At 39.9% G+C, this 26,976-nt stretch overlaps 1 protein-coding gene across 17 annotated transcripts in view; it reads left to right on the forward strand.

Moving 5' to 3' along the window:
• LOC138405589 (uncharacterized) overlaps window positions 1-26,976 on the forward strand; it is an 85,162-nt gene that overhangs the window by 24,610 nt on the left and 33,576 nt on the right. For 2 of the 17 annotated variants that reach the window (XM_069515156.1, XM_069515155.1), the window contains exons 5-6: window positions 3,223-3,299; window positions 16,451-16,517. In XM_069515156.1, the coding sequence (XP_069371257.1) occupies window positions 3,223-3,299; window positions 16,451-16,493 (120 nt within the window). In that variant the 3' untranslated portion in view covers window positions 16,494-16,517. Of the gene's footprint in view, window positions 1-169; window positions 452-3,222; window positions 3,300-6,361; window positions 7,075-9,447; window positions 9,777-14,751; window positions 15,614-15,652; window positions 16,421-16,450; window positions 16,518-26,976 lie in introns of those variants that run through there. The other 15 variants (XM_069515146.1, XM_069515148.1, XR_011239379.1 and 12 more) reach the window with 14 other exon arrangements.

Consider the following 26,976-nt stretch of genomic DNA (forward strand, 5'->3'; position numbering starts at 1 on the left):
GATGTTGAGACGGGGGCTGTCCCTGCACTGGCTCTGCTGCTCGCTGATGCTGCTTACGGGGGTTTTGATCGCCACTGGTGTCTGTGGGGAAGCTGGTGTTTGGCTCAGAGACACAAACTCAATCCTCTTTGCTTTGTCTTTGCCCCTTTCTTCTCCCTCTCAACTGCAGAATCACAAAATAAACGAGCAGCAGCACAAACCACAACTGTCCCCGAAGAGGGCTCTCTCCTCAGCTAACCTCCCGAGACGCTATAATCCCTCACACGCTCATAAACCCTCACAACAGCACAAACTCCCATGTTTATATAGCAATAATCTGGCATTCAGCAATATGAAGTATCACTCCTTAAACAGCTGGGTTTTCTCTGTTATGCGTTTCTTTGTATAGGCGATAATCACATTATATAACCATGATTTTTGTTTTTGTTTGGTTGATTATCTCTGTTTCTCTATTTCATTGTTCACTTTGACTTATCTCAAGTTTATATTCTCCTTAGAGAGAAGATAAGCACACAATTGGGAAAGAACAATTGTAACTCTCTTACATAAAAGTTGGTTTGATTAAATTATTGAATAAAAATAATAAATGTAAACTTGTGCTTTGAGATGATGATTTGCTAGTTTGCTATGCATTTTTGGGTGTGAGCAGCAACCAATGCAATTAATGCAGCGTCCCCTTTGTGTTTCTCTGTTTTTGTTAATTAGAAAGTCAACACAAGAAACAATATACAGCTTTTTCACTTTAAAGCTTTTTAAATAGTCTTTTCTAATGTCGCACTTTACATCAGTTAAAAAGACTTAATAACAAAAGTTTATCTCCAAAAGTCGGTGAAGAATGTGTGAAGAATTCTAAACAGAGTTTGGTATATTTGTTACAGTGGCAACTCTTCTGGTTCAGGAATGGGATACGTAAGGATTATTTTTTGTCTACATGAAAACCAGCATGTGTGGCTGCAGAGGGCGCTGTCAATCACATTTCTATTTTTAAGTCTGGCACAATATAGTTCCAATAAAATGAGAAAAGCTATAAAGCCCAATCTTGAATTGCTGTAGCTCTACCAAGGAGTTATTAGAAAGTTGCCAGAGATTTTGTGATCAATTATCTATGGTAAATTAAACAGTGCAGACAGCCAACTTGATCTGCGCTGCTTTAACAACCCACAATCCTCTGTAACACACCCTCTCAATTTGGCGGTCTATTTAAGCTGCAAAGATTTCCTATCTTTGGCTTTGCTTCTCAATGCCTCTTCTGCCCTGCGTCAGTATCGTGCCTGTCGACTGAGCCCCTCCGTCACCACAGCATCCCTATTACGGTAATCTTATCCAGGGAAGTGATGATGTTGAAACCTAACTGAACTGTATTTATATCCTACTTTACAAGTCTTATCAACCACTCAAAGCGCCTATGTCATAGTTTTATTTTAAGCATACTCACACCTTAAGTCAATGTCCAGAATGAGTGTTTTTTTTTGTCAGAAAAGTCCATTCAGTAGTTAACAGGTAAATGTGAATGAAATCATTCACCTTTTTAAGAGTGAAAGTTGTTTTATAGTACATCCACTGACCTTTGACTCAGGACACTACGGTTGTTATTCAGAGTGACAGTGTCCTGTGCTGAACCTCAGAGCGAGCGGAGAAGGTTGGGAGATGTAGGGCAGAGAACTCTCCTCCCACAGAGCCGCCAGGTAAAAATGGCTGCTCTGTCAGTTGGAGGTCAGACACGGCTTGAATGAATGGATGTTTAATTCCAGACACAGTTAGTGGGGGAAGAGTGCGGCTACCCGCTCTCCCTAGGGCTTCATGTAGCCTGTTAAAATGCTGAAAGATAAATGCAGACACACATGAACACATGTACATGCTCTCATGCACACACATGCACACAGTGGCATTGCTCAGAGCAGCCTCTGATTTCCCAAGTCGTCCTCCTCTGGTTTACTGGTAACTGCCTGTGAGCATGTGCGACTTTACTGTCGTCCTGCAGAGGAAGTCTTGAGTGTTTCCTCCTCCAGACCTTGTGTCCTTGGCCAGTCCCCACCTCTGATCTTAAAAAACAAATGTTTTCCTCTCCTCCTTCACTCGTCCCTCTCTTGTTCTCCTCCTCATCCCACTTGTGCATACACTTCACCTTCCTCTTGACTTACTCCCTTTCTATCCTTTCCCTCTTTGAATCTTGCTTTTTTTTCATTCAGCACATTACTTCAAGTCTCTCCTTCTACTTCCTCTCTTCTTTTCTCTCTCCATCTGCCTGCTTCTCGCCCGCAAATGCCTTCTCTCCCCTTGCTGACAATTTTAGTCAATAATCTCAGGATACACCATGTGCCTTGAATCTAAAATGGCCTGCCGTTTTCTGCAGCTTGAGGTGCTTCACTCCGCCTCCACCGGCTTCCAATGTCCATTTCCTATTCCCCCCCTTCCATTTCTTTTCTCTCTGAATATGCTTTTTAAAAAACTCTCCGGCAATGTCATACAGTATCCTTCAATTTCTCTATACTTTTCTTTTTCCTTCATTCTACCCAAATCAATCCCTCCCCCCTTCCTCTCGCTGTGTTAAGGAGCCTTTGTTAAATGTGTGAAAGGAGCAGAAGGAGAACTTGGCAGAATAAGAATTCAATCAGTGAATGCCACCAAAAAAAGAAAAATAAGCACAAAAGGTGAATGTCGGCTCAGCCAGACAATAAATCCATGAGTGTTCTGAAAGACAGTAGCATCTTTTTCAAAATATATCTCCATAGTTTGTGGTAATGGTATTATTCACATTCACTGTGAGAACATTAGCTGGCCTGTTACACAAACAGCATTTTAATTGACTTTGTATGCAAGTTAACTCCATCTGTTCACCTCCAGATTAATCAGATATCAGTGGGTAAAATCTTAATGTGGCATATGAATGATAAACATAATTTAGTTCGTTTTTCTTTGCCTATTAAATCTACAACTTGTTGACATAAGCGTAGATGTTTCAAAGAAAGAAATGATTTGAAGGAGAAATAATATGTGCTATATATTCTTATGCTACTAGTATTAAACTGCTTTAAGTGTAGTGCTTTAATGTTAAATACTGTTGGTCAGACATTGGATTTTTGATGTCTGACCAAGCGGCAAAGACAACGAGCCTAATTTATGACTGTGACTTGCCACTTGTAACAGCTACAAGGCCACAACTTCTAACCTCAACATTTCAAAACAGATTTTTTTTTCTCTCTTTTCTGGCCTTATGCAAAGGTTTTGTGTGCAGGTGATCCTGAGGCAAAGACCAACATTCTGGCGAGGAGGTGCGGAGCGGCCCTTAAATACTGCCGGTGAGTGAATGAGTGATTTCTGAGTGAGTAGGTGCCTTGAGGAGCAGGAACCAGAGTTCAAGGCCAGTCAGCACAGACACAAGCTTCATGAAGGAAGGCTGAACCATGATGAGAACGTTTGACCTACAGAGGATTTCCCGATCTGTGTTGCCAGCTCATCCCGCCCTTAAGGCTATTGCCTAGCAACAGCTCTGTAATTAAAGTTTTAATGCCCTTTAGATCTGTACTGTTAGCTGTTTGGTCTGATACTTCCATTTAAAGTGGCACTATTATTTCTTTGAACAATAGTTCGTCACCAAAGTGCAATGAATCCTGCGATAGGTTGGCTGGAGAGGGGTCCTTGGAAGGATGCATTTGTTGGCTGCATTTGTTGGCTGCATTTGGAGGACCCTTCGAAATGGGACAGCCTAGTCATGCCATTGTTTTAAAATGCAGTCTCAGAAGGATGTGGCTCCTGCATTGAGACACAGTCGGAGGAAGAAACAAAACAGGGAAATAAATCCACCTAATGTCCAGGAACTAAAGCAGAATGTGCCCAAACCCCATAATCCTTACAAAAGCACTCAACTGTTGTTGAGCTCTTGATACAAGATCTTGTTTAGTTTTAAGTAAGTTAATTAAGTTTTTGTTGAAAATGAAATTTCTTGAAATAACAAATGCATTCTCTGATTTGTTTTCAAACAGAATGTGCAGTGTTTTTTGTCGGACACCTCTTCGATATTGGCCTTTTTCTTTAATGTTGCTGTTCTGTATCTCTGAGGACCTGGCTGTATGATTAACAAACATTATCACGGGGGCCTGGTGAAAATTCAGATTTGTGTAGTTTTTTTTCTCTGTAGCCGCAACAGTGTTCTCTCATACAGTGGTCTCTGCCTGTAGGCTGCACTTCACACACAAGCTGTTATGTGCAATGAAAGCTAGCGATGAATGCCGCAGCACAGTTTTCTCTTCACCTTTCAGTGCGGATGGTTTGTAGAAACTCTTTATGCAAGTCCAAGATGGAGCCTTGACAAGGTTTCTCTGCACATACCTCATGAATATGTTTACAGTGGAGTGTATATGTAAGGGATTGTGTGAGCCTGGTTGCATCTGGCGCCTTTAATATCTCGCTTTGTGGCTGTTTGTTTAGTTTTTCGCTTTACATGTGCGAGATTAGACGCGTCTGCTCGAAGCTCTGTGCAGGGACTCGTTTTGTCTCCGAGTCCCTCCCTCCTTCTCCTTCACCTCTTTCCACATCGCCATCCATCCTTCCCCTCACTTTCAGCGTTTCCTATTTTCCTCTCGCTGTGATATTTCCTCACCGTGTTTTGCCTGTCATGCGTTTTGCTGTTGTCGGTTCAGCCAGTCTGTGGCCTATGCTGCTGTATGCATATGCAATTTCATTATGGATGCTCCCCGCTGACAGCAAGTTCAGCTCTGTATGGCCCTCTGCTTCTTTCTAATATCCCAGGAGATATTGTCTTGTGGTGAGAGAGTGTGTGTGTGTGTGTGTGTGTGTTGATAGATTGTATGTTCTGAGCAGATTCCTACTTGAGCATATTTCTGTTTGTAGGTGGACAGTTCATTGTTATTGTTGTATTTATGGAATGCAGTAATTATATATTGAATACATCAAAAACACATCAGACCCTTAGAATGATTTTTCTTTATATACAGTCAGAAGTCTACTGAAAATGGATGTGAATAATCAGTGCAAACAAATACAAAACATTGTACATTCAATCTGATGTCATCTTCACACGATAGATGTAGTGATAGTGCTAATCTCTACAGGTGGATTCTGGATGTGAATATGTAGAATCTGTGGGTGAGGGACAAGATTTTGGGGCAGGAAGCCTTCGGGTTTCCATTTTTAGTTTGACTAATCAGCAGGTGTTGGTTGCCCGCAGGTAAACAGTGGAGAGGAAAAGATGCAAAACATATTTACAGAATTGCATCGGCTATCATCCTTTTTATTTATTTGCATTCATATTTAGATAGCTGTTAATAGAGCTTAGACAATTTGTAAAAAGAAACCGGTTGGACTGTACGGCAGGGTATCCACACTGAAAGCAACAAAATATTGGCAGATCATATAAAAATAAGAGAGTATATACAAATATTTTGAGATCATATGTGCTCAGGACACCATGGCTCATGAGCTGTGTTCATCCGTCCGAGCAGAAGGTGACAGACGGGCTGTGAGAGGTGGAAATAGAACAGACACTTGGACATAATAGCTCTCGCTGAGGGACAGTCCTAATCTCGCTGTACGCAGACAGGTCGTCATTGGAGAGACAGCCGAAGCAAAAGGCGAAATTAAACTTGAAACTTACACTTGTTTGGCGCTGGCAACCATTTGCATTTAAATGTGTGTGACCTTCTCAGCAGCATGGCCCTGGTTCTTGAGATGAGGTTGGCAGTAATTACGCCCAATTACGAGTATCTGTTTCGTCTTTTCTTTTAATTCGCCAGTCGCTCATGCATGAGAAAGAGGACTTGTGTCAAGAGTCTGTCATTTAAAACTAGCAAATTAAAGACAGGCCTGTAGATCAGAGCGTATTGCCTCATTTTCCCTACATGCGTGCGTGCAACACAATCTCAGCAGTATTGGTTTCATACAGCCACGTTGTTTCGTCCTAGGAAGACCTTGAGTTGGTGATTGGTTTTCCTGGTTAGTAATTCTAGCGGCTATGCCCAGAGTTGAATAATTCAATTCAGACTTGTATATCCTCTCCTTTTTTTTGCCCTGCCTTCTTATGAGTCCCCTGTACACCTCAAACCTTCACTTGATCTCATCTATCTGTAAAGGGGCCAATCTCTCTGTCTAAAGTATTCAAGCTGTTCATTTAGTACCGAGCAAAAACACAACATGCAAATACCGACCTGTCGTGCAGGATGTATACCCACAGTATTTCCAAAATCGAGGATGCTTCTTTTTCTTTTTTTAAACAGCAGACTGATGTGAATGCATGATGTACATGGACCAGTGAGCTCTATGTTGGACTTTTGGTCTTGTAAATGTTGGCATATTTTCCTCCTCTGGGTGATTACATTTTCTTTTATATTTGCTCATTTGGCAGAAGCGTTTATATCCAAAGCAACTTACAACTGAGGGACAGTGCTAAAGCTCATGATATCTTCACATGAGCACAAAGCAGCCGTTAACACACTGCCCACTTGGGCGTGTTGGTGATGAAAACAAATGGACCCTGCCCAGCACATTAGAGACGGGTACTGATGCTGTGGGGTTGACAGAGGACACAGGTAATCACACAGGATGGACGTTGACTGTGTTTGAAATGGTCTAACAATCTGTAGACTATAAAGACATGAATTGAAAGCAAAGGAGGAATGACGCATACCCTGTGTGTATTCTGGATATATCCTCATCAGGGAATACTGACTTTTTTTATCACATTATAATGTATGCAGGATGTCATTATTCTACCGTATGATCATGAATTATGTTTTGATCTGTACCAGATTTACACCATGTCTCCAGTCCCATAGGATTCAGATACCTGGAAATATAAAGTTTTAAACCATGCATAATGTAATTTATTGCTTCACTTATCCTGTATTTATGATTGGGAATCATTTTTGAACAATATTAGTTTTAGATTGTCGCTCTATTATTTGAGGAGATATGTTAGAACATGTGTTTCCAGACCATATTTCTGTTGACCTTTGTCCAATCAGCTCCAAAAGATAATCCTCTGGAGTCATGCAAACAAAATAAATAAATACGTTTAAAAAAAAAAAAAAAGCTTTCATTTTCCAACAAAACTGACGAATAGCCATCAGTATGAGTCACAAACCATGGCAACAACAAGCATGTCTCAGTGGTGTTCATCAATGTTTCTGTGTCCCTGGGAAACACTTCCGTTATGTTATTGGGCTGTGTTGGGATTATTTAGTCACGTTGTGGACATTTTGTTGGTGTTGCGAGTATGTTGTAGTGTGTGTTGTGAGAACACATTTTCTATTTGCCGCATGTGTCAAGCTGATGACGTTTCCTCTAATTGCATGTGTTTTCTTAAGTTGCAGTGCATTAAAGCCCAGGTTTAAAACGTTCCTGGCATTCTCCATAGAACATGTGAAAAAACGAGTCTAAATCTTTAATTCTGAAAAAGATCATTTCTCAATGTGTAATTAACCCTAATCAGACCATGTTCAATTAATTTGACCTGTTGACCCAGTGCTGTTTTAAATGATTTATCAGATCTCAGGTAGTCCAAGTATGTCAATGTCGCACCTCCATACCCATTCTTTAGACACAATTCCCTCGCTGTCCCTGTGTCAGCCTGGTTAATTTTGGTCCTGAATTAATACATCTTCTCATTACTCATACATCACTTAATGATACAGGCAGTTTTGGCCTTGTATTGAAAGTGGTTTTCAATAGCCTTGACACAGCTAATGTTTCAGCTCATTTTATACCAGCTCTCTCAATACTTTGTTGTCATTACCACTCCATCAGCTAATGACACTTCTGACCGTGCTGTTGTGTTCAGTTCCCATTCAAACCTGTTAAAGAAATTTCATGCTCTGATAACTAGAGCTTTCAGGGACAATGTGTTTCAATTTAAACTTTCCAAATAGTTATTTTTACATCCCCAGTTTGTCTTGTTGGTTCATAAATGTGTGCCATCGATGCTTTTCACATCCCACACATACATTTTAACTGAGTTGGAGGGGTTTCAATCAAAACCCAATTATAGGAACATTCACACACACAACAGAATGAAAATCCTCTGGCCTACAGTTATTGGATTCTGTGCCCTCAACTGCACAGAGTATCATCAGCTGTATAAATGTTTTTCATTATATTAAATAATTGCCTGGAATCTTTTGAGCTGTCTGTACATCGCCCTTCACCTGAGGATTCGTTTTGTGACTTTTTTTTCCTGTGGGCGTTATTGTGTACATGCACATGTTCATTGTCAAATGTGTGTCGGATCAACAACTTGCTTAGATTCTGCACACACATACTCGGTCACACATACAGAGATCTGTTAAGATTACAACTACGAGAAGAGCTTTTATTCACATCTGACACAAACAGGAATTCCTGTTCCTCACACAATTGTTGAATGTGCAGAACACACTGTGCTTTACGCGGCAGTGGATGCTGCAGCTTGTACCAGTAATAATGAGCGAGTGCAGCAAAAGGCCCATTCATGAGTTACTCACACACCAAGGAACACGAACAGCAGAGCACAGAGGTACAGAGAATGAGTTGGGCTGTTTGTTCCGGTGACACACATGCTTTATCATTTGAGATTTTTTTTTTTCCGTGTAATAGCTGAAGTGCACTTGCATTTGTCCTTTCCCCCGTTTGGCAAAAATAGCTGATAGTTAAGAAGTGGAGCGGGAGGCGGAAGAAGCAAAAGACAGTGAGAGCAAAATAGACGGATGATAGAAAACAGAACATTGAAATAACCACGAATGGAATTAAAGCTTAGCAGTGCTGACACAACGGCGAGGCAGAAAGGACATTTTTTCATTCATTTCCACTGGGGGATGAAGAAAATCCTCCCTGTGATGAAATACTATAAAACAGAAGCAAGAGATCAATAATGTGCGCATGTGATGGGCGGGGTGGAAAAAAACAAAACCTGGGGAGGCCCTGTGAAAACATCTCTAAAAAACAAACAAGACAAGAGCGAAATTCAAGTTGACAAGCAAAGACAAAACTGCACCGGATAAGAGAATCTAATTGACAGCATGAAACAACATGGTGGAAAATAACAAGATCTATGGAATGAGCGCCGTGGACATAATACAGAAGAACGCAGTGTCACTCCTGGGGAAGAATACATGGAATAGTTGGTATGTGCAGGAGAGAATGTTTATGTAATGTACATTGTGACAAATTAAGACTTTATCATCAAGCTGAATTAATGTCAATACTTCTTGGAGAGATATAGGTTATAAAAAATGACTTCAGACGTACTGCAAATTCATTTTGTTCAACTAAAGTTAATACATTTACACAATCGCATACTTGAATTTGAAAAAACACTGATTTGTGTTACAAAAATGTGAGTTGTTTTTTACTATTTCTGGCGTAGATTTAGAGAATAAAAAAAAATTAAACTGCATCATATTTTTCTGTCAACACGTCATAAAACATGAACTGTATTGTATTTGTGTCTCAATTCAGGGGCTGCATCCTTCGTCCTTCCCTCATTTTGGTTCAGCCTAGCTGGTCTACATGGCCCACAAAGACCACGTCCTTCGTGGGCTGCATAGACGGCATCCTCTGAAGAAGGCGGCCCCATGAATTTTGACACATTCTGTGTCTCAATTAATTATATTTGGAAGTTTTAAAATCCGTTTATATATTATGATTTGCTGTGAAAACAAAGACAGTTTATTACATTCAAACTCAGATATGCCAAGGTTATTTAGCCCACTTGAGTTAAGTTGGAAAAAATGCATGAAAACTTGGTAATCTTGCAGAACGCCCACATGAGCACGGTAACAAACAAACCACAGAAGATTCAGGGATGAAATTCCTTTTTTTCTGTCAGATGTTATTCTCTCATTGGTTTGACAGGAGATGTGTTTATTTTCAATGACACCGACAAACCTTTTGTACTATTACCTTGAAATTATTGCAGAGGCAATGTTTAGTCTGAAGGAGAAGCACTTGTGCAAAGCAACAGCTATAAACATCTTCTGATTCGTCCCTTCCCCTTGAAGACCATGTCCTTCTGTGAAAATGCTTTTATATATTGATTTTCGTCTATTAAAATGAAGCACATGGATTTGAATGCTTTTTCCAGGAGAGGCCTTGACTCATGTCAGGTTGGAGGAACACCTCTAAGCCCAGACTTTTTTGTAAATATATATATATATATATAATACTTTGTGAATTTTAACATTTACTAATAAGAATATGATCTAATTTCATCTCTGTAAAAAGCCTTTAGCACAAGGGAGAATTTCTGGCTTCTGCCCTGTGATTCAGTGAAAGTTGCATTTGCAATCAGTGTCAAAGCAGCATCCAAAATGCTATAGGGGATAACCTCAAACTAATTCATTTCATGCAAATTTTAAAATCTGAATAATATCGCATGAAGCAAGAATAATTTGGTGCCTTTTTAAATGCATGAACAGATGCCTGCACGCTCTGTTTCCTCCCATAACCCCATGCATTACCTCATGTCTGCAGCTGGCTTCCCGTTATGTTTTTATTTACTGATACATCACATCATCTTGGGGAGCGATATACATAAGGATTTTTCAATTTTCAATTCTGTAATGAATTTGTTCTGTGACAATGTAACGCTCATTCAGCTTCAGTCCAGATTTAGATAATCTTAGTTCAACATTAGTTCTCAGTCAATAAAGCTGACCCTGTAGCAGTAAATACTATGATTCTTAAAGTTACTGGCAACAGAAGAAATCACACAATAACAGTTTGAAACACAAGAACACAGTTAAAGCCAACTTCTGTCAATTAATCAAGATTTCAGTGGCAACACAATACAGATATTTCATCTCCAATTGTAGTTTTGAAACACTGGAATTTATTTGACAACATAAAACTTCCACCCAGGGTTATTTATTCATTATGTTTCCGTCTGCATCTGGATGTTAGATAGCAAGATGACTTAAAACCTGTTCAATGAATTTCCATCGAAGTTTGTGGGGGTGGGGCATTAAGGTAGAACCTATCAAATCTTGGTGTGGATTTAAATCATTGGGAGGATTCATGCAGGATTTTTTTTGTCCGAGCTTCTTTAACATAGTGCAACTGGGTGTTTTGCAACATTTTCATTGATTTCTCAGGATTTAATGGATCTTGAGAAAAAATAAAACATGTTTAGAGGTCTGATATTTATGCATGCTAAATCATTTTTTTGTAATTAAAACAAGATTTCAGTGGCAGTATTTTAAATGTATTTGAAAATAACAAAAACACTGCTCTCCAACTTTATAGCTTTAACACTGCACCTAATTTGCCAAATTATTTCGAGAAAAAACTCAATTACCTAAAAAAGTCAATAACTTGTACTTTACTAACACTTGTGCAACTTTTTACCAGAGTCCAACTTATCTTTTTAAGAGTTTCTCAATCGTGAAGTGCTTCCAATCAATTTCCTTTTTCAGCTGCTTTGAGCTGCCAAATGTTGTATGTGCAGAGTTTGACACGTGAAGGCTGGTTTCACATTCATGTTGATGTGGGAAAGTTTCTCTGTGCTCACTGGAAATCAGAGTTTAACACTTGTGTAGATCACAAACTGGGACCCAATCGTGGTCGAGTATCCATCATTTAAAGGGTGTGATGTGGAAACTTGAAGCTTCCAGTGCACTAACGCTGAAGAGGTTTTTTTCAGTAGGAAAGTAGGAAACCTCTCAAGTCAAGTTGTCATTTTGAAATCAAATTTGAATGATGTGTACAGATTCAGGGTCTTTCAATGAGGCAGAGGGTTGAGATGTCATTTTAAGAATCTTTTAACCAGAAGATTGAACTTTATTGAGGTACAACCTCAATTATAGACACAATTATTCAAAATAGAGTAGTTTTAAATGACTTAAAACATTTCTGCTCAGTTTCGCGTTTTTCTTTCTTTGTGCAATTTGTATTATGATCTTATGCAAAATGCTTTGCCAAAACAAGCATGGATAAGTTCTGCAGAGGATGTATGGCTTAGTAAAGTGAAGGATGAGGCAGACAGACTGAAAGATGTCACGAGAGATTCAGGGGTAAACAGAGCCGCACTGTGTATAACCACATTACTGCTGCCTTTTGTCTCACTGTCTGTCGTTTGAAAAGACATTTTTACTATGACGAAACATTCAGTTTTATATTGCATTTTTTGATTTAGTATCTGTATATGTTTTCTCTTTTTATGAATTGCTTCTTCTCTTTTTTGCATTTGATTTACTCCTGATGGGTCCGTCACAGAGAATGAACCACTGTGCACAATATACACGGGGATGGTTGTGTGCACTGTAGGTGCAGATGGACAGAGGACAGGGGAAAAGGCTCTTGCCTGAGGACATGTGTATGCAGTGGTGCTCATGTGTATTCTCAAGTGCAGCATGTGTGTGGGCTCTGGAGCATGCTCACACATATATCAAAATAATAAATGTTAAATCTGCTCTCACAGAACCTCGCTTCCTATGCATGAATATGTGTTTACACTATCCACTTGATGCAAGGCTTCCTGTATTGATTACTGTGCCGGACCTGCACATGAATACAAGTGTCCATTCAGTTTCTCCTTCTTCTCCATGGTCTCATTTGCGCTCACACACACACACACACACACACACACACATACACATACACATACATGCTATTTGAATTTCAGAGGCAGATATGCATCCTCGTTGAATCCACCTGGTGGAAAGTCCTCACTCCTACAATCTTAAACACCGAAGGCCAAGAAGAGACAGATAATGACGCTTGTCGGCGAAGCGATGGAGTGTTGGATGATGAAGATAACTTAAAAATGCATGGGGATTGGAGGGTGGTGATGAGAGGAAGGGGGTGGAGGAAGACAGCAGGGGAAGAGGAGTGAGGAAGAGGTTGTAGAGGTGGCTGCCAAATCCAGGATGATGAAAATTAAAATGCGTGTTAGAGAGACAGAGAGGGCAGAGAGACAGAGGGAGATGAGGGATGGTGTCACAAGAATGCTTCCCTCCTTCCTCTACAGTAAAAGAAAACCTGCAGCCTGTTTGCTGGTCATGCCCTCAGCGCCCAATGCTCATCCTACTGAAGCATTACATTAACTAGTTTGTGTGTGTGTGTGTGTGTGTGTGTGTGTGTGTGGTTAAGTCAGATGGAGGATTTCTTCCTTCATGGACACTGATCTGGGAACAGCTCTCTCTTAAATCAAATCCTTATTCTAACCAGCCAAGCTGAAATGGAGCCACAGACTTACAGCCAACACACGTGACCATATCCCCATTCCTGTATCAGCAAGTTCCATCTTTGATGTTATTTTTCTCATGGTTGACACATTGACTGCCCACAACGCCTGACAAGTTTTTGCTTCTCTGTCATTTTCCGCCTGTGTGTGTGTGTGTGTGTGTGTGTGTGTGTGTGAATGTATGGTGTGTATGTAACAGTTCAGTGCCATCTGTCTGCTCTGTGCATGAAGCAAAACAACTTCTGAAGGCAGAGATTAACATTTTCTGCCCACATTAACCAGTTAACGTTCACATTCAGCAAACAGTCGGTCAGTGTGGACATTAACACATAGATATTATGTATGTCTGCTAATTTATCTGGTTCTCTTTGACTCCACTCCAGCACCATTACGACGGCTCGTGCAGACATGAGAACATGTGAGGAATTCCAATGATCATGTGTATGTAGTTTACCTGAAAATACCCATGTTCCTGTTCTCACTGATATCACTGGCTTAATTTGGGCCCATGCCTGAGAATTCATGTGCGAGTGTGTATCTGTTGACTTTTGCCGTGTCCGTGTGTGTGTCGCTGATGTGATGTGTGAGGAGGCTGACCTTTGGGCTCGCTGATACTAGATGAATAGTTCATTAAGGTGCCGAGGCAGTTTCTCCAACAGCGGACAGGCGCTCTGAAGAGACCAATTAGGATTGATCATCAGCTCCTATTAACGTTGTTATACTAGTGACGTGGTGCGATTGCATAATGAGAAGAGTCTCGGGAGAGAGGAGGGGATAAATGAAAGAGAGAGATGGTGTTTCAGCCTCCTTTGGGGAGACTTGTTCCCACTGCACTCTGTATGATATTTTAGTGGGTCATACAGGGGGCGATGGGGAAGGAGGGGATGGACAGATTAATGATTCTCTCACTGTTTCACTACATGTTTATGTATTTTACATAAGGATCATTACAATCACTGTTGATAAACAATTGTAGTCTAATGATAGATAGAAAATCTTTATTGTCTGACAGAAATTTTTCTAAAACACATAGAACCAGATAATTTGAAAGTTAGAACGAATTCCCAGTGCCAGCTGCTATATTTGTGTAATGTAATTTAATTTTAACTTTGAGGTTACACTGCAAATTATTTTTTTAGCTTTTATTTACAGGTAGCAGGGTTAGTAAATGCAACAGGCTTATATCCAGGGCATAGGTTTGATAATGTATTTCTGCAATTGTTTAAATGTTGATGACATGAGAGCTTAAAATCACAAATTTTCACAAAGTGGGTAATTAATCGGGTGTCCCCAATGTATTTATTGGAATATATACTTATATTTCCTATACATTGTTCAATATGTGACAAATATACGGAGTAAGTGACCTATATATTTATAAGAATCACTATTTTCTGTAGGGATATTAGTCATAGTCATAAAAATCTGAAAATATAACAATATAACAAAAAAGTATATACATATATATACAAACTATCTTTCTGTTTTTCTTGTCAGAATTTTCTGTGGAGAAAAAAGGCCTTTATAGAAAATCCTGGCTTTTACCTTATTTATGTTTTTTTCCCATTGATTCCACACAGAGATTCATGCCCACCAAAGCGTTGGAAATGCTCCGACTCCCAGTCACCTGTGCAGCAAATGAAATTGCTCGTCTGTACTTCATCCTGAAAAGAACTCTGTGAGTTACTTACAGCTCCGCAGGGCACAGCAGTGTGAGAGGTAACTCACAGAGACGACTGGAGGAAGAGTTTGTTTCATGTGGTATCTCAGAAATTGTACAGTCCTGGTGTAAATATCTGTACTGACTGAACTGATCGCAAGTGGTCAGTGCTAAATCCACCCTGAACCTGTCGTCACTGAGATCCAATCACTCGGACCGCATCCGGAGCTGGACTGGGACACGTGGCCACATTCTTTTTGCTGTGTGAACGCAAGTGCTCCCTGGGCCCCGTATGAAGGACCAGCTACTTAGCTGACATCCTCTGACCTGCTACAGTTTCACAATGGACTGGACCTTTTTCTTCTCAGTGCCCATAAATTGATTTGTTCGGCCCGTTTTGAAGACTTGACAGATCTTATCATGGGTTACTTAAGGGTCGGGGTCTCAACCATCCCTCGTCCAAAACACTTGACAATCGACACTGGGCTCCGTTGGGTACTCAGAAATAAAGACACCAAATTTGGAGTTGATTGGAAATTAATGGAAAAAAGACAGCTATTTCTCCAATTATTAGTATGATGTTGCGTTTAACAAGGCAGTGCTGTTTTTACACCAGATTTTAAATAACCAGCATGCCTTGCAGCTATGCTTGGATAATTCAGTAAGCATGCCTGTGGCGAGAAATACACAAGGCCTCAAAAAAATCTCCTGAGTAAAAGGAAAACAGTAATGCAGAGGTTTTCAGAGAGCATGAAGACATCAGGAGAGACGTGATTTCTGATGAATGTTGGACTCGTCTTTATTGCTCTCGCTCCCCTTAGGCCTCCCTCCGCTGCTCCGTCTCCGTCCTCTTCCCCCGCCAGCCGTGCTCTCTCTGTGTTATGGTGACGGACCCGAGTGGCACGGCTTATCCCGGCATTCCAGAGCGGCTCTTTGGATCATCAGACTCTGTGCTGCTGAGACCTGGTGATGAGAGTAGGAGCTGCAAAGCCTTTTTTTTTTTTCTTTCTCCCCCTCCCTCTTTCCAACACAATGGAAACGTATGATTCCCTCCTGTGCTTTGTTCTTTTGTTCCCCTAATAGTGAGCATTCATGGATCCCACGTCTGCTGCTGTGACTCCAATGACGATGACACCTGCTAACTCACAAACCTTTGTAACAGAAGATGGGAGGAAAAATTCCATTTGGCAGCATTATTGAGGAATACCTGTATTGCTTTTGCCATGAGAGCCCACACCTTTTCATTCAATATTGTATTTCACATTCCTATACTGTAGGGCATTTAGCAAGTTGATACCGGAACATGCAGTAAATAAAAATGTAGGCCGTGATTGCAAAGCTATGATTTTCTTTTATTTCAGCTCTCGCCTCGTGAAATAATCAATAAATCATGAATTGCTCATGCGTTAAATAATTAAACATTCTCTGTCAGATTTTACTTTCACCTATCACTTCTGTTTCTCCGTTGTCAAGATGTATTTCTGTTCCTTTCTCAAACGATCAGACTTCTTTTACTACTATATGAAGGTTAAAAAATTGTAAAAAGGTAAAGGTTGATATCATTGAAGGAACATTACAGTAACGGTGCATCATATTCATGCCTTGCTTTCTTTGTGTAGGTCATTTGAAACCAGAGCATTTCATGGTGGACTTCATGATTAAGGATGGAAACTGCTGCACAGAGAGGTAATGTGCACATTGCTGATCCCTCGGGTCCTTCTTTACGTTCACCTCAGTGCTCATCAGTAATGTGATTGTTCATTAAACTCAAACTTCTACTTCTATTTTCCAACATCCGACACTGATCGCCTGTCTTAATGTTAACAGTCAATTGAAATCAGCCTAAGATGTCATTTTCTGCTAATAAACAAAGTTACACCATAATAATATTAATATGCTTAGTTTACTTTCACATGTTGGCGTTGGGTCACCTCAGCTTCTATGTGGTGCACTTTAACGTGCCTCCTCAGCTTTGTGGTTTTCTCCCCGGTGATTTTGTAGCAGCATGGCGGCATTTTATTTGAAATGGCTTTAAATGTCAACTTGTTTTGTTGCAGTCATGTTATTTTCCTTCACTGTATTTTACCCGGCCTCCTGAGTGCACAGTTAGGTCCATCTGCCATTTCTGGTGGTGTGTTCACATACTGCTGGTTTTCAGAATCCCTGCAAAGAAGGTTCACAATGAAAAAAAGTTGAGAAATTCACATCTTGTCATCGTCTTCTCTGAGTCATGGAGAAAAGTTTGTTGATAAATCATCAATGGTTTTGTTTTAATACTAATTACATTGTCTTAAAAAAAAAACCTTGTGGTTGTAAAAATCCCATTCATTTTGTGAATAGAGATTTTGATGATCAGTCATAATATTGTAACCATCCAAGGTGACTCATCACAAGCTATGAGATTGTGAATCGTTCTATCCTCCAGTAGAAGCCACAAGTCTGTATAACAACTTCAAGAAAAACTTTTATTTGCGATGTCAGCAATGAGTACTACACTACCCACAATCCTTGGGTCTAGTAGCAACGTCTCTGATTGGTGGGGCTTGCAGTCATTTTACTACACATTTTAATACACTACGATGTGTAGTAAAATAATTATGTACACAATCTTTTTCCATTTTCCAATATTTATTTTTGAATGAAATGTTTTATGGTCACGATTCATCTTGTAGTTGGTCGACCAGGTTCCAGACCTTAAACTCGTTTTATAAATGTTATCTGAAACTTTGGTGAAAATGTACTGCTGGAACCAGAGCCGTCACTGTTGTGCTCTATTACAGATGATAAAATCAGTTACTATCTTATCTGTTAATTTTGAGACCATATACAAAAACTGTGATATAAACTTCTGGTTTTGACAAGTTATCACACACTGCTCTTATCTGCTGCTTCTTTTGATACATCTGCCTAGCCTTCCTAGCTTTCGTAAATATTTCCAGCAGCACATCCTGAAATAATATCATCTAGGAACAGCGCTCTTAAATCTTTATGTCTCTTTAGACAGGTCACAGGTATTAAATTTAGCAATAAAGCCAGTCCATTATTTCTTGGCACTCTCAGCTGGGTCACCTGGAGGTTTGCTTCTGGTTTCCTTTTCAAGAAGACAGAGAGACGCCTCCCTTAACGATGAAAGAGCCCTAATTAAATTTTCATATTAGTTACTTTTTAAATCTAACTCTGGCCAATAGGCCCAGGGTGGTGCTTTGAATGTGCGCACTAATGTTTTTACACTCTCCCTCACCACCGGCTATGATTTAATAATGTCTTCCCCAGCGCTATGTCCGGCTTTTCTTTTTCTTTTTTTTTTATTAGAGAGCCTTAATTAGCCACAACTCTGAGCCCATCTCTCCGCTCCACTGTTTCTCCCTCTATAGCCCGAAGACAACGACTGTCTGTCACTCTTCTCCTTTTCTTCTCTTTTCTCTTCTCTTCAATTCTGTTTGCAACTTTGTCCTCCTCGCACCCTCTGGTGACTCAAACGTATAAATAACACGTCGCAGCTCTGGGCCATTAAAGTCTGAGCAATGTCTGTGTTTGCGGGTGATGCTGGAGTAAACTATATTACAGCATTCATCAGCTTGCCAATCCCTATCTTATTTCTTTATGTAGTCAACAGAAGCCTAATCGCCCCAACTCTGTGCCAGAAGCACTTTGGTACAACTCCTGGAATCCTAGAATAAACTTTATTTATCTGGTTGTCAAGTCATTTTCTTATTTCTTATCTTTATACATCCAACAGTAGCCCTTCCAACTATGTGCCTCAAGCACTTTGATACAACTCTGGTTGTTTTTTTTAACTCTGCCAAGCAAATTTAGCTGATGAAGAGCATAGTTACTGCTCTCAAGCGAGTATGCAAGTGTACAGCTGGTAACAAAGCGTCCAGTGACAGGGTTGTGCACTCAAATTGGTGGATGGCTAAGCTTAGTACCCACACATGTTACTTGGGAGGAGGGTCCCATCCCCTCCTGACAAAAGTCAAAATCTTATTATTAGTGTTCTGATGAGGTCATGCAGGAGGTCTTTCGCATGGTGGCCTAAAGTTTTCGTATGTATTGTTTTTTTTTGTTAGTTAGCAAGGTAATGAAAAAATGTAATATGGTGGAAGGATGTGTTATGGATCAGGGAAGAACCAAATAGATTTGGGTGTGGATGGGGATTAGTGGTCGGTTCCAGGAATGTTTTGTCGTCTACTTCTGTTTTTCAACACATCTGTTGATTCCTCAAAGAATATTTCATATATCTTGACGAAAAAACAGCCATGTTTACTGGACTGGTATTTAGGAGTGTGTAATTTGTGTGCGCTCTGATGCCGTCAACGTCTCCGCTAGCTAACAGTGAAATGTCTTATGGGATCGGCTGATGACTCAAATCTGCTGAGCACCGTTAAAACTAATTCGGAAAATGAGTAGCATAGGAATCCCTGGTTCACTTGCTCAGGAGCTGACGGTGCACTCCTCACAGTGGCTTATGGGATCAGTAGAGTTTACAGTCTGTGTCGCAGCAGTACACTCGGCAGGAGACGCACTCCTGTTCCTTGGCCTATTTTTTGGCAAGAACATAGTTCATTCACAAATAACATTCTATGGGCAGAATATTACAGAAGTGTCGTGACTTGTGCATCTGTTGCAGTTCAGTGATTCTTTGGACCCAAAGGCAGGCGCAGGCAGGCAGGTGCAGTGAAGGTTCTTTAATATCAACAGAGAATGTCCAAAATTTACTGGCAGGTTGAAGCACTGGTAAAAAGAAAAACAGCCTCAGGAAAATACACAGAAACAAACACAAAAACAGGAACATAGAGACTTAGTAAACACGGGGGGCAGGAAACTGTTTGAGGAAAAACAGGTTTAACAAAGTCTGAGCTGAACTCTGAGCTGATGAAGCCTGAAATAAGAAACTAGGCTCCAGAGCAGCTGATCTAAGTGACTTCAATAAACTCTGGAGTATCTTCGGTGTGAGTTAAGCGCGCAGACGAACGCTATCATCAGTGGAGCGATTACTGCGATTCACTGTGGCCACGGGTGAATAAAGAGCAGAGCCTGTAATCCAGTGAAGCCAGAAAAAATGCGTGACAATACACATTTATGTTTAATAAACAAAGCAGCAGCAGTGAAAGAACATCTTGGAGATAAGAGCCAATAAATGAACACCATTACATTGTGTAGTCCACAACATCACATTATTTACAAGATTTTAATCTTTAAGTGCTGAAATCTTACTGGTTGTGGGATAATATGTTCATTTATTTTTTTCTGGGGCTACATGATGGTTATAATTTGCAACTGCTAACTCATTTACATCTGTACCTGAAAGACGGTGAAATTAGGCAATTATTGTTATTAGACATTATTTAATATACAATGTGAACAACTGTAGCTGAATTATACTTCACACATGGACTAATAATACTAATAATTACATTTCATTAATATTAATATTAATAATAAGTGAGTATAGCCTGAAATGGGGTTCCACTGCAGGCTCACTCAGTAGCCAGTCACTTAATGCTGTGTATTTATAATAGTGGGCCTCTCCACCTTTTATAATATTTTACCTACACAAGACATGACAAAGTGATAAATCTTACAGCATATAAAATGTACCTCTTTGGTCTTGCTTTTGAATAATAGTCTTTCAGACATTTTTAATTTTATGTAACAGTTTACTCACTTTTATAATATTAACTACTTTTGCTTATTCTTACTGTATCTCTTTTACCTCAACTTTTATTTAGCTCTATTATTATTTTCATTCTTATTTTATTTTAGTTTCCTAATTTAGTTTTTATTCCACAGTCTTTTACCACTCTTGCCTTTACATTAGCCATTTTATTATTTTAAAATTAAAAATTTTCTATTCGTTTATTATTTTGTCTCTGTATTATTTCATGCAGTCATCTGAAATAGTTTTAATTGTTTCTGTTATCTTGATGTTTTTTTAAATCCTATGTCTGTCTTATTACATGTCGTCGATCGTATGTGAAGAGTTTTGAACTGCACTATCCTGCATTAAAGGTGCTGTATAAATAACAATTGATCGATTGAAAGTTTAAAATTTAATTTGTATGCCACTGCCGTTTATAAGCACTATATCCTTATGGCATCGACTCTAACCTGAATGTAAAGCAGGACCAAATGAGCTGCTAGTCCTAAAGCATCTGTGGTCGTTTCATACAGATGTAATAGTTCACAAGAACTGTCACATAAACACACTGTACCATACAGTTTGATGGATGAATGGATGGATAGGCATGTGTACAGCAACTTGTCATATATGAGTGGCAGCAAAAACCTACACATCTTTAAGATTTGTTTTCCCCATGATGATCATAACATTTTAAAGGCTTCACAAAATCAGTTGTAATTTATGGTGAAACTCCTGCTGTGAGATCCGATGGCAGACATGACAAAAGAGGAGTTTATATCCAACAATAATTACCAGAATTAACAAACTTGATGAGCACATTCACAATGCATTTTATTTGATCTAGTATATTTCTGAGCATGCATCCTGCTGTCCGTGCCTTAGATCCTCACTGGGGGGATCAAAGGAGAATTTGAAATAGTCATGCCTGTAAAATTGTCCCATTAGTTCCTGCTGCGTGATTTTTGTCATGTGTGAAACGCTTTTGTCCCCAAATACAGATTTGACATTAGCAGAAAATTGGCTTCAAAGGTTTCATCACCTCTTAGACATCTTAATAACGTGCCTGTGAGGCGATTGACGTCGATTGGCTGAATCGTTTGAGACCTCATACTGGTCTGATATTCACATGACCTCTCTTTAACCTGTGCATGTAGCAAACCACAGGGGAACAGCCAAAAAAGAGAGATACATAAAAATAGTTTTACAGTTTGTAAACATGGAACAAGGAGTTTACACCTGTGGACATTGAAAAGAGAATGGCAGAAAGAGAAGACAACAACACAAACAGACGAGTAGTGAGCTCGATAAAGAGACAGATAGACACAGAGAGCGAGAGAGAGAGAGAGATTCTTTTCAAGCCCTTGCTCTTACAGCAGGGTGTGCTGAAATAGCACCTTTTTTTACACACCTCCAAGATGAGGCCTGTGTGTGTGTGTGTCTGTTAGCATGAGTAACACTGTAAAGCAGAGCAATATCCATGTTGGGCTGCATGTAGGTGGGAGTGTGTGTGAGACAGACAGATGCATCAGTGTGTGTTTATAAGTTGTGTGTCACAAACTCATTTTTGGAGAATATCAACGTGATAAATAAATCTTTAAATTGCATATTCACAGTAACCAAACTCCCAGGCCACATTGCAATGACTTGATTAGGATGATTGTGGACTGTAAATGAACACACACTCAGACACACACACTCAGACATGCAAACACAAACTGATTGCATCTGCTGAAAAACAATCGCTCCCTATAGAGGAGCCACTATTTGCCGATGGAAGAATGGTGGGAAAATTACCAGTCAAAGGCGGCAGCCTCAATCCTGCAGTTCACAAAAGTCTTTCGGTCTTATTTGAAATAATACTAATTTAGAGTGAGACTTGCAGACGCTGTGTATTATCCCTCCATGCTATAGTGCCTGGAGAACACTCCACTAATCAGGATTTGAGTAAAGTGTTTGTCTGCCTGCACAGACTCTGGGCGTGAAGGAATAGAGAGATTTCAGCCCACACACATGGCCCCTGTTATAATGGTGACTCCTTGAGGTGCTCTGAATCACAGTGGAGGAGAGTGTTCAACACAATGTGGAGTATGTATAAACTGGAAGTTTTGCTCATGTAAAGGAAAGTATTTGTGAGACAGACTTTTCGCCGGCATTTTTTCAAGAATGGTTGATGTTGAAGGCTGATTAGATTTACTGCATCAAAGCTGAATTTCTGTGGGTTTTACATCTTGCAGCTTGTTATGAAGTAGAAAGAGTTTTTTTTATTGTGTCTGTGTTGTTGAATGTGTTAGACTGCAGCTTTATATCTTCCTTAGACCTTTCTTTTTTGTGACCTCGTGCGTCCCAGCATTCCTACACACAGAGACTGTGGTGGAGAATGAGATCAGATATTTCTATTATTTGGTCCATTAGTTCCCCATTCAGGGGTTGTGTCCTTCCCCAAAGGTCACTATGAGATGATAAGAAAAGAAAACAAGATATGTGTTCATTTAATTTAAATTTCTGTGAACGTATGTTTTTTCTTCTTTAGGCTTCAAACAAGTATTTACTGAAAGCATTTGTTAAGTTTAGTCTTCAATGCACGGTGATGACAGCGACTCACATTTGAAATATGACAAGTGGCATCAACTAGTTGCTGATTTTTGTCAGTTACCATGACGAAAAAATAGATAATGTAAAATCCTGATCTAAAGGAAAACTATAAACTCTAATGAACTGGAGTCAAAACTACAGTAATAGTACATCGTAATTGTAGAATGCTGACATGTACATTTGTGTGTGCAGCACTTAAGTGAATGTACTTAGTTTCCATCGCACACAGAGCTGCATGCACATTGTATATTCTCAAATGCAGCCCCACAGACGCACACACACACAAAGTTCGAGTGAGAGTCCCAAAGTCTTACTATTCAAAAGCTTCTGTCTCGGCTCTTATCTGCAGCCACAGCAGTGGGATGGCTTTAGAGAAGGTTTGTGAGAGAAATGAAAAGTATTGACTTAATTTAAGGGACCTTTGTAGGCGTCATTACTTTCTCCTGAGAGACAGAAAACACCAAACAAAAGAGAAATGGCTTAAATCAGCCGAAGATTTCATTGAATTGAAAATGAAAAGCGGGAAATGTATTGAAATGCATCTAATCCTTTGACTCCTCGTCACTTTTTCGTCTCTCATGCATTTTGACGGTCTCACTTAGTTAATGTCTCTTATTAAATCTTTTGTCACATCAGCGATCACAGGTGTTCCATAACATTTTATCACCTCACACCCCCTCTGCTGCAAGTCCGAACACATGATTCAGTCCGTCCCATGGTCCGTCCTCCCCTCCCCACCTCTCCGTCCTCCCGGCCAAAACAGTTGCAGCTCTGGCAATTTTGACCTACTTCTAAACAATAACCCATTTTTTTTTACCCCCTCTCTCTCTCTCTCTTTGCTCAGCACAGTTTCGAGGAGGACGAAACACTCATGGGGAAGTCGGCGCTCCCCTGTGTCTGAATGCTTGAGAGGTAACCTATTTAGGGGACAGGGAGAGAATGAAAGATGGCCGAGCTGAACATCAATGCAGTTAAAGTCTATTGGGTCAAAGCTCTTTATATACAGTCTATGGGTCAGAGGCATTTAGTGTATGTGACTGAAATGACATGGGAAACAACAGAGGGGAGATGTGGGTGTTAATCCCCACTTACTCTGTTCAGTGCAGCGCCTGAGGGAAGGCTATATGAATGTTTTATAACAAAATCAATAGAAGTGCACGGATCATGTTCAGTGACTCCGAACAGAAAGATGAGAGTGCACTGAAGGGACCTTGATCCTCGGTTTCTTCTAACTTTACATCAAATCTACTGTGCACAAGGATGATGACTGAAAGTCTCCCTGTTCTGTAGAAGTAGGGACGATATCTCCTCAGTGATGGAAGAAACCTTTCCAAAGAAGGGCCAGACATGGGTTTGCTGCTCTGAGAAAACATTTGACTCCTCATCTGTGGAAAAGGTCCAGACTAAGCCTTTTACGTATAAGAACCCAGCAGGAGATTGTTCAGGTCAGAGGAGTATTCAGGAGGTCTCAGGGTCAAGCATGCAGGTGGCATGGAAATCCCTTGTTTTTGTTCACAGCACATCTACACCAGCATTGGCCCCCTACTGCCCAAAGCTCTTAAATCCTGTTCTTTTTCCATGTTGACATTTTTGTTATAGATTCACAGTCATCTGGGTCACGGTATCTTCAGAAGTTGCACAACTGCTTTCTTGCGTTTCTTGAAGACATTTCACGTCTCATCCAAAAGGTTTCCTAATTTCTAACCGACTAGTCGAAGGTTTCAAGTATTTAACCTCTGCTGGTCTGCACCTGTGCAGTTTTGCACTCGTCAAGTGTTAGAATCATCATCAACACGTCCACTTATTCGTTGTGAATTTTTCCAGACATTTTCCTGCTGTAGTCTTACATGGGCCAACTTGGAAATGTTCTATCTAGAAAATATTTACTGAATATTATTTTTCATAAAATAAAAAATATCTGTTGATGAGTTAATTTCATTCAAGTGGAGCTGAAGGCAATCTTCATTCAAGTGTTTTCTTCAATTGCAATTTCTCATCATGATACTAACGGAGCTAAATTGCCTCCTCTTATCTTGAATTATAAATATATAATTATCTGAAGGTCCAGCCACTAGAAACACTAAAGGAACAGTTTCATTCCTGTGGCAGAACTTTTCCAGTTTTTAGGATTTTTTTTTTTTTACAGTTGAATGTGAGACTTAATGACTTGTAAAGCTCTGTAACTGTTGCAGTGAAATTGAGTTTTATTGCGCTATGAAACTAATTCTAGACTGCAGGAGACGAGATAACATGCTGGAGTGTATCTCAGGCCAGCCGAGAGTCCCTCGGAAGGATGTTATCCCTCTGCTTCATCTCCGGTCACGTCGTCTGCATATCGTGCACTTTAATAAAAGTGCATTTCTTTCACCCCCCCATCAACCCACTGACAGTCTTTAGCCTGGTTTTCCAGATGGCACAGTCGGCAGACCACAAATCTGACAGCGGAGGCATGAGATTTTCTCTGAAATCCTGTCAAAACCCAACTTTCATCAGAAATACAGACGGCCTTTAAATGTGTTTACGGTGCAGTGCCACACTGAGAGAGACACTTTGTTTATCTGAGAGCGTCGGTGAAAGTCGTTCAGCACGAGTGAGAAGTCAGGAGAGATATTCATTCAAGATATAATGGATACAACGTGCTGCGTGGGTTTTAACACAGCTAATCAGAGAGATGTGCTTGTGTTTGGCTGCATGCGCTCTCACGTCTGAACCGATGGTTCCCTGTTACTGGGAGCAACCACCTCATCTCAACAGTATTGATCAGTGCAACACATACAGCTGAGGGCGCAATGCAGGACACAGCAGGCTAACAAGAAACATAGCAGCACAAGGTCAATTCCACAAAAAACCAGGATATGAGCAAAGACAACACACTATTCTCATTCCTCCTCACACGGCGTTACCGAGGTCCGACGCACAGGAGACGTCTGAGATGTGTACTCTCTGTTGTCTACTGTACATTATTAATAAGATAATAGTTAAAGACAAAGATGTTTTTCTCTCTTCTCTTCTTTCCCAAAAAGTGACTCAGTCAGCACGGCCCAGGAAAGTCAAGTGTGTTCAGCAAAAGGGGAAATTAATAAGATACAGTAAACATTAAACATTCATTTCCTTCAGGGCATCTGCTACATTCCATTATTCATCTAAGAGCATGCTATATGTAAATGAACAAATTCTGCTCGACTGCGACATGAAACATGAACACTTGTATCCCTCTCTGCTTTGTGTATGTCTTAAATGAAGGAGTTGAAATGAGACATCATGCATATTCATAGTTTGAAGCTTCCTTTCTTTCTACACTGCCAGTAGGTATTATAAAGGGCGTGTGTTTTTGCAACAATATCACCGATGTCTGCAGCGTTTTAAGACAGTGTAACTTGAGTTCAAGTAATATTGTGTGTGTGTGTGTGTGTGTGTGTGTAATATTTTCTGGAACATTTTTTTTTAAACCAGCAAGCATGCACGCATATTTTGAGTAACATCCCCAAATTCTCATAATTCAATGTTCATACTATATATATATATGCTAATTAGCTGTGATCTTTTTTCACATATTAAAGATGTGCTCAAGAAGAACATATGTGCAAAATTTTCACTTAAAATACAAAATATTGTAACTTGTAAATATTGTGAATGTATCTGCAATGAAAAAACTCCTAAAGTTTTCAGTCTAATTATGAGGAGGAGACCTGTTCTGCTCAATCAGATTCATGATTTTTATAGTATAATGGGTTATTACTTGAAAAGGTTTACATGTCCACATCACTTTCCTCTTACTGTCCACTGCTGCAGCTCTTTTCAGTCTCTGGAACGCTTGGTTAGGTCGTTCATCCATGGTCATTCTTAACTTTACATATCGACTGCTGCATTTTCACCCAAATTCTTTGTGCTGCTTTTTTTCTTTATTTG

The sequence above is a fragment of the Paralichthys olivaceus genome, chromosome 19 (assembly GCF_024713975.1).
Source record: "Paralichthys olivaceus isolate ysfri-2021 chromosome 19, ASM2471397v2, whole genome shotgun sequence".
Taxonomy (NCBI): domain Eukaryota; kingdom Metazoa; phylum Chordata; class Actinopteri; order Pleuronectiformes; family Paralichthyidae; genus Paralichthys; species Paralichthys olivaceus.